The sequence below is a fragment of the Colossoma macropomum genome, unplaced genomic scaffold (genome assembly GCF_904425465.1).
Source record: "Colossoma macropomum unplaced genomic scaffold, Colossoma_macropomum, whole genome shotgun sequence".
NCBI lineage: Eukaryota > Metazoa > Chordata > Actinopteri > Characiformes > Serrasalmidae > Colossoma > Colossoma macropomum.
Window position 1 is genome coordinate 14,807,513 of NW_023494808.1, and position 19,790 is coordinate 14,827,302.

Here is a 19,790-nt window from a genome sequence, read left to right on the forward strand (position 1 = left end):
ATGATTCTGAAAAATAAGTCCTTGGCTGGCATCAGTTTGGTCAGTACTGTTTTATTAACAGTAGGCTAATGTTCCCTCTAGCTCATATTCTTGCAGCCTAAGAATGAGATTACTTCATTCAAGATAAATCCTAAAGTGTATTCAACAAATATGGGCTACATTCAAATACAACAAATACTGTATATACAGTATGCTAATTTTGCTGAAAATCACAGGATCCATTGTAAAATTTTCTTTATCCTCTGACATTGGTGATGACAAATGTAACCTCTACAGACAGTAAAGCACAACAGAGCAATGCAGATAACATAGCCAATACTCTGCGACAAATACTTAATAATGTTAGGTGTACCACATTATAAGGCTCTATTCTTAAAGTGCATAATATTCAGAGGAGATTGTGGAAATTTCAGTAACAATAACAACAATTTTGCAAAGACAAGAGTCAACATAGACAGAGACAACAGGCTATACAGATAATGACAATTAGCAGGCCTACATCAGTGGCCCCTGACAGTGTACAGTCAACATCCAGACAAGAGCACGTTTTCTGTGCTAGACAAAAACTTCTTTTTTTCAATTCAAGTGGAAAAGAAATAAAAACAGGCTAGCACACCCAAATGTCACTTTCTCAGTTTAGGTACACCCAAGAAACATTTGTTAAATGAAATAAAAACAGTCAGACCTCTAAACCTCTGGTTCCATTGTCATTAACCAGTATGAATTCAAACCCATATGAGATGATGAAGATGGGTAAAACTCCCTATCAGACACTTGCCCCCTGGCAGTAGGGAGGACAAACTGCATGACTGTATCTCCTGGTGCTTGCCAGGACAGTCAACTAGATGAAATGTCACAGACTTCCTCATTCACTGCTTGACAGAGGGGGCATAATCTGGGCGCCGGGTCTGGATGATTTTGGGTCGGGCACGCTTCCCTCCCTCTGTTTCTTCCTCACCGCCCGAACTATCATCCTCACACACATGGACTATCACACTGGGAGTGGTGGTGGTTCCAGTGTGCAACTCGTACTGCTCACCTGAAAAGGAGTTCATAAGCTTAGGTACAGAACTTCAAGCAAGGCTGCCCAAATTGTGTCCCGCAAGCCAAAATCGACCTGTGAGGATGCTTGATTTGGCCTGCGAGAAAATCACTTAAACCCCACCCATTCACCCAATGAGAGAACAAACACATATTTATGTTAAACTTATTAAATCCTCACTTCCTACTAAAATTAATTATTTTAAATATTATAGTAACAAAATATAGTGTGATGCTATAAAATACATTTTTGAAATTTTGATTTGATACCTGCCTTCTTTATTTTCATACCACCAATTTTATCATTTATTTTAAAACCACTTTATTTTACACAAGCCCTCCTTCCAAAAAAGACCATGGACTTAAGTTGGTGTGCTATTAAAGAACACATCTGACAGCAATTTAATTTTAGCAATTTCAGCCATTTCAACAGTGGAATCTTTTATGGAACCAAAAGTGGAATATCCTGGAGAAGCTTATATGGCGTGATGTAATTTTTTAACTACAAAATTTTGTGCACTTTATTTCTGGATATTGACCAGGCCTAGTAGATATGTCCTATATGCAAGCTAACCTTGCCTATCTGAACTTTGCTTTTTTGCTTGCGTGGGCAAACGGCACTGATGAACAGGATTAATGTGAATAGTGAAGGAATTTATTGTGAAATGTGCTGTGTTATACGTTCTGTAGTGTGTGTGAATGTGCTGAAGTTGTATTTTAGGCTGCCTATTTTGTGTTTCTCCTTATATGGTCATGTTTGTCAAACCTGTTACTTGTCCTGTATAAACTGGGTCTAATCTTGGCATCAGTCCAACTATAAAACTGCATCAGCCCAGTGTCTTACAGGCTGGCTGGGAGTCTGGAACCTGCGCGCGCAACGAATAAACTTCACTTGTCCAGACAACAGATCGAGTCTCCAGGGTTTGGATTCATCAATAGCAACTTAAATGATACAGAAATAAGCAGTAAAGAAGTTGCTAAATGAAAAGTTTCATTCACTGGCAACGTTATTAGAAGTATTTACCTTAGAGGAGTACAATTAGACTATAGTTCATCTTTGTCCAGTCACAGTTTTTGTTTTGCCATCCTCTAGCCTTTCAAGAGTCAGTTTCTGACCACAGAGATGCTCTTGGCTGGGTGGTGGACACTATGCCAGCAAGACACTGCTATGGGCATGTCAGTGTTCTATTGAGAACAGTCAAGCTACACAATGATATCTGGTCACAATCAGTCCTGTTGTCAAAAACTGACCAATGACGCAGGAAGTAGAAGGCGGCTGACGAATTGTGCATAACAACAGCCATGGACTGAAATTACAGTGAGTAGGGGTCATTGCTTATTAGAGGTCTGAAACTGGATTTTTGTGAAGCTGCTTGTCTGCAGTGTCTGTTGTTAAATGTGCTATGCAAATAACAATGAAATTAAATAACACATGGCATATGCATTTTTTTTTTTTGTAAAACTCATGAAGTGTTGTAAAACAATTACTAACCCTAACCCTGTCAAAATAAATCATCAGAATTTCAAACTCTATAAAACCACTTAAGCAAGCAATTCTGATATCTAAAAACAAATCTAGCCTCATAATTGGTGAAACCTCTGGATTATCCCCATATCAATAATAGTACTATATGTTGTACCTGGGCCGAGTTTGGAGACAGCGCAGAGCAGGTCATAGTTAATGACAGGTGTAGCATCCTGAGATTGCTCCCAGCCCACTGGAGGTGAGGCAGGTGGAGAGATGAGGAACTGCTTCTCTGGCTTTGGGGGCTCTAGTCGGGGACTGCCTATATGCACAGACTGACAAGAGAAAGAAAGCGGGTGGAGAGTGATAGGAGAGGGAAAGATAAGAAAAGATAAAATTACCTATACATATTCTGCCAAGAAATCACAGGTCCTGTTGTGAGGGCAAGCTTTACAGAACATTGGCAAAAATCCCTTTCAACCTAATGAGAAGTTGCAGATCACAATTCCTCTGTCATAATATGTAAATTAAATAAATCTCTGTTTAGAGTTGCTTCATGAATTTAAAAGGCTGGAAATGACAACAACGAATCTGACACCATGCTAACTAAAGCTCAATTACACAACAAAAAAAAAAACACACCCAACAACACAAATACAAAATAAATATAACTGGAAACTAGTAACACACTCTAAATGTAAGCGTTTTGACCAGAACTGAGATGTTAACAGTAATTTCTCATTAGGCTGAAGCACTTGTCCAATGTGGCAACAGTAGCAATGAAATAACTAATTTGTGGGCGAAGTGTGGATATGTCAGTTAAAAAAATGGTCATGAACAAATCTAATTTGCACTATTTTGCTTTTACTCCAACTGTAGTTAACTTGCCAATACATATTTGGAAAAAGTTTGTTTTATGAGTTTTGTACTGGAACTATAAGACTAATATAATAGAGTATGATATCGTCGCTCTCAGAACAAAACCTCCCAAATGGTCACTTTACAGGAGAAGAAAAAAAATATTCTTAACTTGTGATGGAAGTTGTAATGTAATCTTTAAATATAAAGATTTAAAGTGACTACATCTGGGGTAACAGTAAAACTGTAATTTTGATTTTTCAGTGAATGTTTCCTTTAAGCTAAATTCAGCTGTACCATGCAGAGTACAGGACACCGAGCCAATATTCCTTTTCTGTCATCTGTTGTGTTGTCTATAGCCAAGCTCTCATGACTCACACTGCTATGTGTAACACTTCAGTGTCTCAGTGAGAAGTGATAAATCATTTAAAGCTCTCCAGTAAAAGCGGAAAATATCACTCATTTTTGCTTATGTATCTTTCCATGGACTATCTGACTTCTGCATTAATGATTGTCATTTTTGGAGCTTAAAACAATCTAAAATACCGGACCTAAGAGCCAAAACACAGCAGTATATTTTCAATTGCTTTGGGTAAAAGGGGTAGGATTTTGAACTTATAATTAGCTGTAGGTAAGAATATTTCTTTACATTTTTTGATTTTTTTTTTTTTGGGAGGGGCGTCTTTTTAAAGGAAATAATAGAGATAAACTGTAGCCCTGGAAATGTCCACTGATACAAGCAAAAATATTTTAAGGCTTGTATATATTTTTTATTTTGTTTTATATTTTATATTTGACACCACAAGGGTGGTGTCGATGATGAGTAGTTGTATACTAAATATTTAACGTAAATAAAAACAGCTTTCCACATTTCTCTTTGTGGACTACAACCCTTTAATTGTATGGTTACCTGGGCAAAATAGAGGCGCATCTCTTTGCCATTAAAATCACTCTTGTGGAGCTTCACTCTGGCCTCAGCAGCAGCCAGTGCATCAGTGAAGTTGATGCGGACACGGCGGAAACTTTTGAAGAACTGGAAAGACGCACCGGCATCAAATTGTCGAAAGAGCGCCTCAAATTGGTCCTGAAGAACAGAACAAGACAAAAAATAAGCATGTTACAGTTGCAATGCTATGAAATTTTATTTTTCGTAAGTGGTTTGTGGCTTGAAAGTTCGATTGGAGAGAAAAACCTTTAATTGGTATACAACTTTCACATCATGTGAAGATTCATTAAACCGTGGAAAACGTGAAAAAGGTTCTCCATTGTATTACTTTGTCAATTCAAAAAGTATTGTGTTCATGATGACATAAGACAGACTGTTTGGGCTTCCTCCAAAAACAGCACAGAATGCAGGTTAGAAAAGAAATTATGTACATAGAGACAATCACATAAAGATAACATAAAAGAAAAACACCTTCGACACTTTCTACTTAAACAGAAGCATCAAAATATTATATCAAACCTTTCTTGCCTTCATTGTCATACATAATCTTACCTGAGTCTCTGGCTGGGTGAACACAGCACTGTCCACAAGTGTAGTCACCAGACAGAAACGATTGCACTTCGTTATCTTCAGGTGCATGATTGAAGGAACGCAGTTTTACACAGATTTGGTCTGCTTTGGTGGGGAATGCAAAGCCAAGCAGGTTTCCCAGTACAAATGTAATTGAAGGTGTATTTCCAGTAGTGAACCTTTGCTTTTAGCCTGGTCCTTCTCCTTTTTTATTCTTTTAAGATAAAGGCATAGGCTAGTGCTGACTTACTCCAGTTCTACATTCAGTATGTATTCAGATCCATACGGCCTCCCACACTCCACGTGTCAGCTAACAGAAGCCTCTTGTAGGATATGTGCTGCTGTAGTAGGTCACAGACTTAGTAGTGTCTGTTTGTCTGCCTCTGCTTATAATGGAGCTGATACTGTTGAGCACCGCCCCCCTCCCTCCCTCCTCCCCTCCCTCTTTCAGCCAACTAATACCCATGATTCAGCTTCACAAAGAGGCTACAGTAACAACATTTGGAACACAGGCTTCTGAGTGCATTTCCTGATTATTTTCAAAAGGCTAGGAAATTTGAATAATGCATAACAGCCTTGACAAATGATTATGCTGGAGGTAATGCGTTTATCAGCAAACTTAACTTTGGAATGTTCTTGACTTGTATGTGACCGCACATGCCTCTCCTTTAAAGACTAAACTTACAATGTATTCTTTTACTTGGGAATACTGCACTTATTTCAAACTGTACTCAGTACTTCTAGATATGAAACATACTAAATAATCCATGTACGTGTTTCACTTTATTTTTCTGTCTGCAATTTCACCATTCTGTCTCTTCTGTTGGTTTTCTTTAGCCTTTTTGCTTTTTAACGTGCTTCTTATGATCCAAGTAGTCCCAAACACGCTCAATAATGTTAAGGTCCAAGTTCTAGGGGGGCCAATGTATTGTTCTCACAACACCAGCAGCTTCTTTGTTTGATTTGCAAATTTTCTTTATTTTTGTCTGTTTCCATTTCTCAGTAAAAGCTTCTTAACAGCTAGTGTTGTCTTCCTACAGTGGATGGACAGACAAACACTTGTGGATTTTTTCTGATCTGAAGCAAGAGTGGAGCTTGGCTTACTCCTATATCTCAAAGACACTCTTTATCTGCTGCTGGTGACAGCTTTGGTGGTCTACCACGTTTTACAAGGTTGTTAGGAGTCCCAGTGCTCTATATCTTTCAATCTTTTTTGAACTCTTGTTTTGGAAACTCAGCTCCCCTTTTCTCTCTCTCTTTCCTTGATGCTGACTACTTCAACTGTGGTAGACAGTGAGCCACTGGAAATTAATGACATCACTCTGCAACAGGCAGCTGCTCTATAATCTTCCAGTGAAACCTTTCTCTTCTTTGCCAGCCTTTTTTCATTCTTATGAACTGTTCACATTGGTTAACACCATTGTGATATCATCTAGACTTTTGCATCTTTGTCATTTTAATCTAGTAACCTTTCTCTGTCCATCTTCCATTACACATACATTTCCATTCGTCCTCACTCTTATTGGCCAATACATCCAGCACACTTGTTTTTGGGTGGAGGGTAACCTAATTTGAATAATATGTGTAATTTTTCTCTTTTTTCCATCTGCAATAAATGGGCAGTACTGATGACCAGTTCAGAATGAATGGGGATAACACAAAGCCAAGAGCCATTTCCCTGTATTTTCCAGTCCAGAGGAGAAATTAAGCAGACATTACATCATTATTACTGCATATCTTTCTATATATACACACACACACACACACACACATACATACATACACACACACACACACACACACACACACCCAGCAGAGGTAGCAATCACTTTTTGGATCACAGTTTTGAATCTCATTTTTAAAGCATATTAATTGATATATTATTTTAGCGAGCCTTGACTTTATTTGATTTGTTGCTGTAGTGATAACAAATGAAAGCTGAAATCCAAATTGCTGAGATTTCCCGCCTCATTAGTGGTGCCCTGTCCTGCATACTAGCACACTAAATGGCGTGTAAAAACAGTGCATCAATACTCATTTACCTGCACTCATTACTGTAGTAAGTAAAGTACAGAAGTGTGTGGTTTAGGACGCGGTATTAGATCAGCCAGTGAGACACATTCAACAGCTGACCTGCTGTGCTGCAAGTCAGCTGCTCATTAAACATTTCCAAGCAAAGGTTTAAGGTATTTGTTGATTAAGGATGCATTTATTGCGGTAATTAATGCCTTGACTGAGGTAAGCTGATGTTGGCGTCGTATTCGCCAACTTTCGTAATTCGTTCTACATTTAAGGCACCTCAGGTGTGACGGGAGCAACATTAAAGGTGGAACGGAAAATTCAAATGAAAAAGCTGCCGATTGGCTAATTTCAGCTTTATATGTGTCTATGAGTTTACTACTTAAGAACCTTGGCAGTTTTGGTAGCCACTTTAAAAAACTTCTTCTTTTCATGTTTTTTGTGGTCATTCGGATATATTTTGCCATTTTCGTTTGGTCTTAAGCTATCTGCAGGGTTATAACTGTAGTAATGGTCAGAGTTACAGCTTGCCTACCAACATGGCAATGCGGTCGTCTTAATGACACAGTCTAATAGGAATTAATGGGCAGGTTTTCCCCTTTGGGGAAATTTTGGAACACTGCTGTGAGGATTTGATGACGTTCAGCCACAAGAGCATTGCTAAGGTTAGGTACTGATCAACATCAAATCAGGTACTGATCATTCACATACTCAAATACACCCACAACAATTAACAGATGACTTTACTCAGATGTATTTGAGTAGATAAATTATCAAACTCTGCCAGGCACCGGTGTTCTGACGAAGTCTGCTACCTTGTCAAAATTTCCTACCATACCGCACATTTTTAGGTAGCGCTCCACATAAAACTGTAGGTAGGATATTTTGATGACCTAAATTACCCTGTCAGAAAATGCTAACAGTACTGAAATCTATAGATAGGATAGGACTGGAGTTGAACAACCTTGTATTCGATGATGCTCTATCACGTCAGAAAACGCAGTCCCATTTCCCTGCAGCCCAAATGCTGGGGAGCTTTATACTCCTCTTGCTGACACTTGGCATTGGGCATGATTAGGCTAATTGCAGCTGCTCCAGCACATCCAGTTTTACTCTCAGTGCTTTTCTATAGAGATTATACAAGCTGTGTGTGCGCGCACAATTGAATGCCTGTGTCAGCAAAACGTGCACCTTATAGAAGCTGAACTCACTAATTAGAAGGGGAGTCTCGATACTTATGGACATATCTAAGTGTATCTAAGCATGCGAGTGCAGAACCACATTTCATTCAGTTAAAATTCAGTGTGTCAGCAGGAGTCTGTGTCTTTGGTGTGTCCTGAGCAAGAGCCCATTGTGAACAAACCCTCACCTCTGTGAGGAAACGGAAAAATGGAAATATGAAACCAAAATAAGGAGATGGAAAAAATGCAAAGTCGCAAAGGCATCAAATGGATGCTAAACAAACTGTAGCAGATATGGGACAAAAGGTGTTTGGCTCTTTGACAAGCTCTGGGGATATTTTAAGCCACTGAAAACACAAACACCCAAGACATTAAAGTCCAAATGCATAACAAATTATGTGAGATTTACACTGTTGGAGACATATTAAAAAAAATATCTGCATTCGTCTCTAGATCACTGTATGAGTATTATCACTTTTTGTGCCCCATGCAAATTTAAATGTGATTTCTAGTGTGAGTACACACAACGCACATAATAGCTGCAACTTCACATTGATTTGTTTATTTTGCTTTGTACTGTATTGTATTATTTTGTACTGATTGCAGGGATATTTTCTAAAATATTCACCACTGGTCGAGGAGTTTAAAATCATCGCCCAAGAAACTGGTAGAGAGATAAGGAATAATTCCAGGTCCTCCAGCTAAGAGACTTGTATATCTTTTTCCTTATAAAGTACTTTAAAATCTTTCTGTTTGTGTTGTTTAGTCTTTTTAGACTTTGGATTTACTGTCAAAAGAATATAAGTGATACTCGAGTACTCATGATTTTGTGATTTAACTGAACTGTTTTGCTTGTATTTGGGAGTATGTTATACTTTGCTTCCGTGAAATGCAAGTGCCTTGACATGGGCATGTTACTAAGGCAGCATTGTTAAGGACATGACTGAAGACAGAGAGGCATTCATCTCTAAATAGGTTAAGCTAATTTTAATGCTAGGTCTTAAACATTTCAGCCAAAATCTATTCCTTTATTGCCACTGATTTTCTCCACAGTTAATACTTGAATATCAAAATCAGTTTAAATAGACACCCCTATTGAAGATAAATCACAACAGTCCTAATTCTTCTCACAATACATCAACAGAGAAACAGCAAGTTGTAAATAACCCTTTTAGTCCGGCACTTAAAAGGGTCATCCTATGGGGAGATCTAAAGAGTAAAGCTGGTTCTACCTGAGGAACTACTTCAGATAAATACATTTTTACTTTAATGCTGCCACATTGCTATACCTCTGTAAGTTAACTTATCTAAATATCATCATCCTCACCTTATAAGCACCTATGCTCTTTTTTTGCTGAACGTTTCTGAACATTTCTTCAAAAATACAAAGTGCAACGAAAAGTGCACCTTCGAGTATGCAAACTCAAAGCAAAACACCCATACAAATCTACTGAGGTAAGACGAGCAGCTGCTGCCAACTACAAAGCCCACTTCACACATATGTTCACCTAACATCAAAGTCAAATACAGAACAAAGAACAAAGAGCTTGAGAGTACTGCAGCATTCAAACAGGTGCCGTATGCATGCTTGGGGGCTGAGTCAGTCAGAATCAAAAGGCAATCAGACACAACATACAGGTAGAACAATTTCCACATGTTCTCTGCTCACAGATAATTGATCGCATTGGTAGAAAATACCGTTTCCCACTTCTATTAGGTCAGCTTCTCCGTCTGCGTGATAGTTCTATGCTGCCATTATTACACGATTAAACTTGATTGAAGATCTAACATAATTGATAGAAAGTACCTTCTTAATCAATGTTTTGCATTGAGCAATGCTGTGGCCAAAATGGATCCCTGTGTGTATTTTGCACCAATACCACTTATTCCTTACCGATACTGGAAAACCATTCCAGGTGCCTAAGACTAATCTGTTTTTGTTTATCATATAATTAGTACTAAGAACCATATTTAACAGTAAATGCAAAATAGTTTAAGACAGAACCAAACAATATATGGATAAACCTGATGTCTGTATGTGTAAGCATGCAGCAGCTCCTCTGACTCGGTAAAAACCAGGCTGAATGTTGTTTCACATCCGAATTTCTTGAGTCATTTGTCTCACACGTGTGTTGAGTAGACTTGTGCTTACATCTCAGAGCGAATACTCTGTAGTTTAGTAAATATCAGTCATTCACACTGCCAGTAGTAGCAGCTGAGCCGTTTCTCAAAAGACCGCGAGACCCTGCTGGTGCGTGATGCAGGCAGGGCTAGTGGACACACAAGCCCGACGAGCAGGCTGGTATGCTACAGGCTAAACCAAGATTAAAGGCTACTATTACCCCAAGAGACCGGCACTTCCTTCCTTATGTCTCTCTAACGTTCGCTTCCTCAGTAACAACCTGGACAAACATTATCTCAGACTGTAAGTGACTACACAGTGGGTGATGAGAGATTACTGAAAGAAGCATGGCTCAACTGTTGAGGTAAGTCGCTTAGGTAAGCGTGTTTTACACTGATTGTATGCTGTATGTCTAGTGTATTTGTGCTATCGGTGAAATAGGAACACCCAAAAATTAGGAACACCCAAAACTACTGCCCTGCCACAAAATACTGGCATTACATATATAGCCATTAGCATTTTTAAATGCTACTTGTCAACTCCCACTGCTGACTTGTTCTAAAGTTCCTACTACTGGCATGCATGCATGCATCAGAAATTGCTTTGTGGTACTGGTCACAGGTATTGGTAACACCATCGCCAATACCAATAATGTGTTTAAATGCAACCCTAGTTTTAAAGCCTTATTACGTACGTTTGACTTTTTTTGCCTGAATTGTAAAATGTTGTGGGTAACCTCACTTCTAGAGATTCTAGGCCTTCTGGGGATTATTAATTGCCAATATAATTAGAAAGTGATAGAGGAATCAATCAATCAATCAATCTGCAAATCGGCATACAATCTAAAATATACAATAATGTCTTTTACAAGCTTTAAATGACTGTATTTAATCGAGAACAGCCAAAAATGTCCATGTGCACAAGTGCTAGTTCAGCAGTAACACAATTAGAAACCTCATAGAAGAACAAGCAAAAATTAGCATTGTTGTAGAGATGTTTTAATATTTACAGCTCAAAATATAGGCCTAGATTGACTGGCCTAGTTCAGCAGCGGTAAAACAAAACTGTAGAGTGATTCTGAAGACACTACAATTTCTAGAGATGCACTAATACCACTTCTTCCCTCTGATACCAATACCTCATCCTTGATACAGAGTACCGATACCGATAATAACTCCATCTAACCTAACTAGCTTATAAGTCCTGATATTTATACTCCACATTTTAGATAATTTATTTTATTGAACAAGATGGTTAAAAACACAACTGAGTATTATATGAATAAACATGTGCTTTTTGTCACTACTTAATAAACAAATATTCATCCTGATATAGCACAGTACTAAGAAGGCAGGGAATCCACAGGCCTTATCTTTTTCACATAATGTTTTAATCAAACATATGGTTTGTTATTCTTCAGTTGAATCAGTTCTTGTTGTTTGTCCTTTTTAAAAATTCTGATTAATTAATCATCAAAGTAATCAGTAGATTACAAATGTAATTGATAGCGACATCCCTATTATAGTTCAAATCAATTAAATTCAATTCACAATGCTGTCACAATGCCGCTATACAAAACTACAGCCACCCACTGAACAAGTGGGAGAGTGCTGATGGCACATTAAGATTAAAAATGAGTTAAGATTAAAATGTAGAGAGTGAAAGCTGATGCCTATCAAGTTTCCACACAGAAGGACAAACATAACCTAGACTTGTGAGACAGGACACAACAAAGGCTAGTAATATTTTCCATTTGGAAACAGAGCCGAAGGTGTAGTGTTACAGGAACTGTAATAAATAACCAGCACTCAGTACGTAGCACTATTATTGCAGTACATTTATATTTTGACCAGGTTCAACTTTTATAAAAGACAGTTAGGTGACATGAAGAAGCCATTAAATTTCACTGTTGTTCAGATATATACATTTCCTAAAGCTTAATATCATTAATAAGTTACAGTAAGGAGTAGTAATAAAGAGAACATTTAGATTTTATCTTAAATGTGAGGTGAAAACAGAATCTTGGATTTTATCAAGTGTTCAAGCATGAAGCATATCTAAATCAGTGAAATCTATTCTTTTCATTTACATCTTGTCACTTGCATCTGCAACTGCTACTTTCCTCTGTCTTTCTGAACCATCTCTCTACTCTATACACATGCAGCTAATATAGTAAGCTTCTGTTTTGTATTTATTCCACTGTGCAACGCAATTCTTGACCAGCTGTCCTATTAGGATGCTAAGAGCAGGCAGAAGAGGTGGAAAATCATGTTCCAAATGCTTGACTACTCAAAAGAATGTTGTGTATACAAAGATATGCATGACATGCTTTTCCAGAGTGTAGTGGAAAAAGACAAAGATGCTTAGTGCTTCAAAAACAACTAAGATAGTAACAAGTCAAGCAGTTCAGCTGTGATAGGGCCAGCCTTTTTAGTAGCATAATGAAGGAATGATGACAAGAGCTAGACAAGTGTTTATACATGCAGTGTTTTAAGCTTTTCATTTCCTTAAGAGATGCCAGAGAGGAAGTAGATTTAAATGGGGAATGACTAACCAGCTAACAAAGCCCAGGTGCTTTACAGTGACAACCTTTCCTTACTTTCAGTGGTAAAAGATGTGATGAGCATATTGAACTTAAAAATAGTTTGGTAAACATTTATATGGAAAGCACCTGGAGGGGTGTGCAAAATGACAAAAATATACAATGACCCGCCACTTCATTAACTACACCTTCTTGTATGAATGCATTGTCCATTTTATCAGCTCTACTTACTATATAGGTGCACCTTGTAGTTCTACAACTGCAGACTGTAGTCCATCTGTTTCTTTGCATACTTTTAATTGCCTTTTACCCTGTTCTTCAATGTTCATGGATTTCATGCCCCAGGGGCTGTAGATAGAGAACCTTGTGAACCTTGTGAGACAGCACAAAGCACTCTATTAGGCTCTAAAAACTTTACTGACGCTAACAAAGTGGCAACGATTGGTCAGAAATGATCTAAACCAGGAAAGAACTTGCTCGTCCAACCCAACCAATTCTTTAAGCCTATCAACTAAAATATCATGCTCAATGGTGTCAAATGCTGCACTCAGGCCCAACAGCACCAGGACAGGAACAAAGCCACAGTCTTAAGCCAACAGCAGATTATTAAACACTTTGGCTAGTGCTGATTCTGTGCTATGATACTTCCTGAAGCCTGACTGGAACACATCATGCATCCTATTCCTACTTGGAAAAGAACAGACTGTTGGACAACAATTTTCTCTAAACTTATGGACAGAAAGGTCCTGTTGGAGATCAGATAATAGTTGGAAATATTTAAGGGGTCAAGAGTCGGTTTCTTTAGAGGTTTAGCTACAGCAAGCTTGAATAACTTTGGAACAGGGCCCAAGCTGAGTGACAAATTTAGGATGTTAAGTAAGGCTCCCCCAATCACTGATAATAATTCTAGGTGCAACTGAGACGGAATTGAGTCCAGAGCACATGTTGATTGTCCAGAAGACAGCGTTATGGAATGGGCCACCACCCAAATAATACCTACTCCTGACAGTTGAAGAACAAGACAAAGCATTTACATTTACGGCATTTGGCTGACACTCTTATCCAGCGCAACCTACAATCGTTTTACACAGGTAGACGAAGGTAGTGTTAGGAGTCTTGCCCAAGGACTCTTACTGGTATAGTGTAGAGTGCTTTCCCAGGCCAGGGTTTGAACCCCAGTCTATAGCATAAAAGGCAAAGGTGTTACCCACTACATTATACCAAAAGTAGTTTGTAACTGTAAAACTACAAAGTGCACCTAAATGGTAAGTGGAGCTGATAAAATGGACAGTGAGCGCAGAAACATGAAGGTGTACTCAATGAAGTGGCCAGTCGGTGTAATTTCACAACAATTCGATAAGTTTTCATGGTACACAATAGGCATTACAACATAACCACAAGTTAAAACAAACTAAATAAAAAAAGCCAGCAGTGCCACTATCAAAAACTATGATTTTATTCAATAGACAACACCAGAAATTCTTATGATCGCTTTGTAATTAAACATTTAATTAGTCTTAATTATTCTTTAATTCTGACTTTATCTATAATATTCTCAGAAAAGCATACAGTGACAATGTCACATAATTAATCACAATAACAATAAATATTGTCATACTCTCCTCAAACAATTAAAAGAGACTTAATTCAACAGGAGGCAACCACACATGCAGCCTTCTGAAGAAGTAAATATACTCCATGAAAGGTTTTTTTTTAACATATTTGGTGCTAGAGATATCAAACCTCATTTAAACAGTGTTGATAAATAAAGGTCAATTCAACATAATTTTGTCATCTTTTATATAATTGAAATAAACAGTAATGCAATTTTCTTTTGTCTTTTCTTTTTGTACAGTCCTATGTCTGGAAGATCATCTACAAGAAGAGAAGATTTAAATCCGCTTCCAACTTGTCCGGGCCAGACTGCCCCAGCAAATTTAACCCAAGAGCAGAGCATGAGAAGCTAAAAGAAGTCTCTTAAATCCCCAAGGGATCTGCAGGTAGCTCTCGCCACCGTTGATGTAAAGGTGGAGGCATCCATCATTAGAAAAAAACTGCACAAATTTGACCTACATGGGAGGTGCGACATGATGATGCCTTTGCTATCTAAAAAGAACATCAGGACTAAAGTTTGCTAAAATCTAGGCAAGGACTAGGACCTTTGGCACAATGTTCTACGGACAGATGAGTCAAAGATCAAGTTGTTTGACCACAGTACCAGAAACTCTGTTTGGTGGAAACCAAAGAGAGCATCTGATCAAGCATATAGTAATGGGCACTGTGGGAGTCACCAGTAATGAATCATAAAGCAGAGTGGTATACAGAGTCTAAAGATTTGAGAATAGTTGCGGCTGCATATCTGTAAATCACACCACCATAATCCAGAATAGACAATGGCTTCTTTCCTCTTGTATGCATTGGGAAACACATTCTGTTTCGATACAGGAAGGTTTGCCTCAGTTTACATGTAAGCTTGTTAAAATGGTATTTAAAAGTGCATGACTGAAATGGGCCTTTAAGATTTAAACAAATAGCATGTAACCACATTTACACTGTTGTATCACTTGGTCCTCACAGCCTCAGCCTGGCTCTTTAATCCTGAATTTAATTTTGCTGCTGTGTTGCTTACATCATACTCAATATTCAGAATGAAACTGCTCTCTTTGAAATAGATTTTTTACAGCATGTTTTTAGGCCCAAGCCATCTATTTCTGAGACTGCCTAGACGGATTCATCCACAAACCTCAGAAAGGAACATGATGTGCATCTTGAAAAGGAAATGCTAGCGGATAGATCAATGCCTGAGCTACTGCAGCCTAGCCAATAGACATCACACTTTGGTCTGGAAGTTTAGTGTTTCTCTTGCTTTTACAAATTTAGTCTAACTTATCAGCTACATATCAAGCAGTTCGCAAGCCGAATTCACATTACAGAAGGAAAAACACTAAAACGCAGTGCTGTGGAGTTAGACACAAGCCTAGTCAGTGATTAAACACAGAAACACACATTTCAATGCATAACAAACCACGGCTTTCTTAATATAAACACTATGGAAAGAAGGAGAAAAGAAGCTATAAAACACACCAGCCTGTCCTCTAGGGCAAATATGAGCTTGCTTGGTTCAAAGCGAATGGCCACTGACCTCATTGTGACTGGAAAAAGCATAGCAGGGGATTTTGTTCACTAGAGCAATTGAGGTCAAGGATATTTCTAGAGCTTTGGTATGTATAATTCTTATAATTATACGTCCCTTTCTACCAAAACAGAAAGCATGGCACCAATGGAATAGCCAGAAATTTATACTCGGTGTACAAAACATTCGGGGTGGCAACCTTATAACCTAATCTGCTACCACAAAGTGTATGTTCAGGTTTGAGTTGTAATGAAGCTATTCCAGAACAAGCTGACCTACTGCAACATGTCTATTCCAACAGTCAGTAACACACAAGTGCACTATATTTTATATATATATTAATATATTATTAGTGACATTTTATCTTTTACACTGCCAGACTTAAGCATTTTATGGTCAGCTATTAATTTACACAGGACAATGAATGTAATCCACTAATGCCCTAATGTACTAATGTGTTTCATAATTATTTACACACCTGTGACCTCAATATCAAGTTCATGCACTTTCACTAAAGCATAAGCATGATTCACCCATCTTCACACAAATTGCAGCCTCAGTTCACCTTTTTACAGTTGACACAGCTTAAGTCTGTGGGCTGATGCAAATATTATTGTATGTATATTTTTCATGTACATACAGTCATATGCAAAGGTCTGAACACTCCCCATCAAATGATATGTTTGTGTTGATTTTCTAAGTGACAATATGTAAACACATCCTGTATAGGAACAAATTTGAATAAGAATAAGACATTTCTCTGCAGATTTTAGTGCACAAATCCTATTTATCTGTTCAAAGCTGAGAAGAAATACGTTCCTTGGGATACATTTACTATTTTAAAGTAACAGGCAGCAAAATCCTCAGATGAGTCAATCAATGGGCATAAACCATATACCGCTTCAACTTCTCTGGAGCAACTCAATGGAGAATCCAATGCACTGTGCCAAAGAAAACGTGGATCAAGCAAATCAAAGAAGACCTAAAGAACCAACAGCTTTATCTCCATCAACCAAGAACATTAGCTATGAATCATAAAAGATGAAGAAACATTGTCAACCAAGTTCAGAATCCTGTGTGTATCCAGCAGTGTATTGGTTACGAGATCGCCCCTGTCCAGACGCTAGCTAGGAACTGATGATGATGAAGATGATGATGATGATGATGATGAGTCAATCAAACTTAATCATAAGTTAATAAAAAACATTTATATTTAGTGTGTGACACTCTGGATAATTAGCGTGACACACACTCATTTGCAAGACAAATCAAAATCTCCATTTCAGCTAGGGGGCTGGACATTTACCAAGAGCAAAACCTTAATGAGTTTGTGTTCAGTGAGAGGAGCCATGGCTCGCTAGTACAGAAAATATGTTTTTTACTGTTATAAACAAATTAAAGCAACAAAATATGAATTTACTACATATCAGATTGAATGTGTCTTATTGCCATCTTTTTTAAAATAAGGTCACTTTTATCATCTAGCTTGTTCAGTGTGTGTCTATCAAACTTTTGCTTTAGTTTGGTTTGTTTTGCTCTAATTTAAACATGCTAGAAGAGTGCAATGTGCAGCTGTATTATCTACTTGGTATTGGCAGATGTATCTGATACAGATATAAAATGACTCAGATTGGCGTTGGGGACAAAAAAATTGGCCTGGACATCCCTATTCTGAAGTTCCATTACTGAAGACTGTAGGAATCTGGCTGAGGTTTCAAACAATTATCAGAAGCACTCCAGATCCACAAATGTTGACTTGCCACACAATGAAGCTTTTATAAACGTCCACACCATCCCCTGTCTTAAAGTTCAATTACTTGAATACCTGCATGCTTCTTTTTTACATTTGAATGTACTTGAGGATCAATCTTACTTTTTTGCATTTGATGATTAACTGCATGTCATGGCTGTTATGAAAACTTAAACTCAGTTGAGCCTAAATAACAAGATTACTGAAGGGTAGAGATTATGATAATTTTGCAACTGATATTCATTTGGTCTGTTATTGAACAATTTGTGTCATTCTGCCGCAGCTTCACTGTAATGGTAGACAGAATGGTTAAAAATATGAGGCATCTTGTGTTACAATAATATGCTGACTCTTGCAGGCGATGTGGGGTATATTATTGTTACTCCGCTTAATGGTGGGGCCAGTGTGACAATATTTATAATTATCGTGACAATGTATGTCACTTTATGTCCAAATAAGCTTTCCTTAGCATATATGGTGGCTACCAGTATCTTCATGATTTATTATGAAGACACCATAATTAGGCCTGTTTAATTGGAAATAGTACAGCTCAGTATACAAAAACTACATCAAAATCATATTCAAATTCGACAGCATTTTCACATTTTTTGTCCTATCAAACCTCAGTATCTAAATATCGTGATGCAGACCATGTATCGTGAAATTATATTATCGTGCACCCCTAACTCCTCATGGGCGTCATATTTGGACCAGTACCTGCTTCCTATGTCCACGAACAGATGATGATGATTCATTTCACAGTTAACCTGTAAAGCTGTCACAGAAGAACAGCTACTGCCTAGTGGGTTGTGAGGTTTTGGTGACTAAGCGGTCTGCAGCAGGTCACACGGGTTCAACATTAAAGACGGATCAGGGTAGCTGATGTTTACCGAGCCGCAGTGGCTTACCTTTAAATGTCTGGCGTTGAAGACCTCTTCAGGGACTTTGCATGCGATAAGCGCGTTGGGCTGCTCGTTCACCTGCACCTCGGCTGTGGCCGCCCCTTCTCCCTCTCCGTTTTCGGGCTCCTGCATGGCAGATGGAGACACGCTCGGCGCTGCAGTGATGATGTCTGGCGTCAAACGGAGCGGAGAGCTGCGCTCATGCCGTGCTGCTCCTCCGCTAACAGCCCTCCGCCGCAGTGGAGCCGCGGTGTTGTCGTGCGACAACAAAGCAGTCCGACATCAGCTTTACTAATGCACATTACAAGACGCCCATGCAGCCTGAGATAACAGCGCAGACCAGTTGCTGTGATTATTGCCCTTTTTTGCGTGTAATTGTGAAATGTTTTCAAACTTTTAAAAGCAAAGCCCAATTGGATCGTTTTTCTAAACCGGAAATGACGCCTGCTACGCTGGAAGGAAAACAGCTGATATGACGTTCTGGTTTCCGCTGACGTACGAACACTGTCAGACCGCGTCAGTTGGTCAGTCTACCTTTTCGATGTAATGAAAAAAGGACGACGAGTAGTACTACAAACTGACCAGCGCGACAGAATTCGGCCCAGTGTTGGGCGGACTGTGCGAATGAGGTCGGTTTTACTACAATGACCGTTGTGTTTACTACAATGACCTGAGTATTTCAGGGCTGTCAGTCGACGGTGGCTCAGTAAGTGGTTGTCTGGCGCCCTCTTTTGGCGGTAATCTTTAATGTACTGCAACCTCTGCTGGAAAAAATAAAAATCATAGAAACCATTGAAAGTTTCTGTTGGCTCCTGGTGGAGTCCATTAGTCAGTATGTGTTTTCCTGATGGGTTGTTATCACAGTGTAAAGGGTTTAATAGGTGTCCAGATGCCTTTGATGTAGAGGTGGGCAATATGGCAAAATATGAATCACAATACTTCATTTTTCCGAGATTTAATATGTTGGAACAGACAAAATACACACACACACACACACACACATATATATATATATATATATATATATATATATATATACTAAAATACTACTACTAGTACTGCTACTACGGCTGATGATGCTAATAATAATAATAAACCTACAAATAATGTTTTTTATTCAGTGTTTTACAAACTGTACTGCAGTACATCCAATTAAACAGTCTAAATTATACTCAATTTGTAATGAAACATGTCAGTGTTCTTTAAGTACTGACAATATTCACGACTCTCTCAGAAAAATGTATTGTGACCTAATGTATCA

At 38.3% G+C, this 19,790-nt stretch overlaps 1 protein-coding gene across 2 annotated transcripts; it reads right to left on the reverse strand.

The window, feature by feature from the left end:
- Positions 1 to 31: 31 nt before the first annotated feature.
- Positions 32 to 19,079, reverse strand: rcan1b (regulator of calcineurin 1b). 2 transcript variants are annotated; one of them, XM_036557519.1, is made up of 4 exons: positions 18,536 to 19,079; positions 4,275 to 4,448; positions 2,682 to 2,841; positions 32 to 1,039 (listed from the first exon to the last, which is right to left on the reverse strand). In XM_036557519.1, exons 1-4 carry the CDS (start codon positions 18,659 to 18,661, stop codon positions 870 to 872), a joined length of 630 nt encoding a protein of 209 aa, XP_036413412.1. In that variant the 5' UTR covers positions 18,662 to 19,079; the 3' UTR covers positions 32 to 869. The 2 variants fall into 2 exon arrangements, with proteins under 2 accessions (XP_036413412.1, XP_036413414.1); XM_036557521.1 differs by lacking the exon at positions 18,536 to 19,079 and adding an exon at positions 4,863 to 4,975.
- Positions 19,080 to 19,790: the final 711 nt, after the last annotated feature.

Excerpts from the sequence above, each read along its gene's own strand:
- rcan1b (XM_036557519.1), bottom strand. The coding sequence starts at position 18,661 with ATGCAGGAGCCCGAAAACGGAGAGGGAGAAGGGGCGGCCACAGCCGAG. Across the intron at positions 4,449-18,535 it reads TCAACGCCAGACATTTAAAG|GACCAATTTGAGGCGCTCTT; the intron begins GTAAGCCACTGC and ends TCTGTTCTTCAG. Across the intron at positions 2,842-4,274 it reads TGCGCCTCTATTTTGCCCAG|TCTGTGCATATAGGCAGTCC; the intron begins GTAACCATACAA and ends TTCTCTTGTCAG.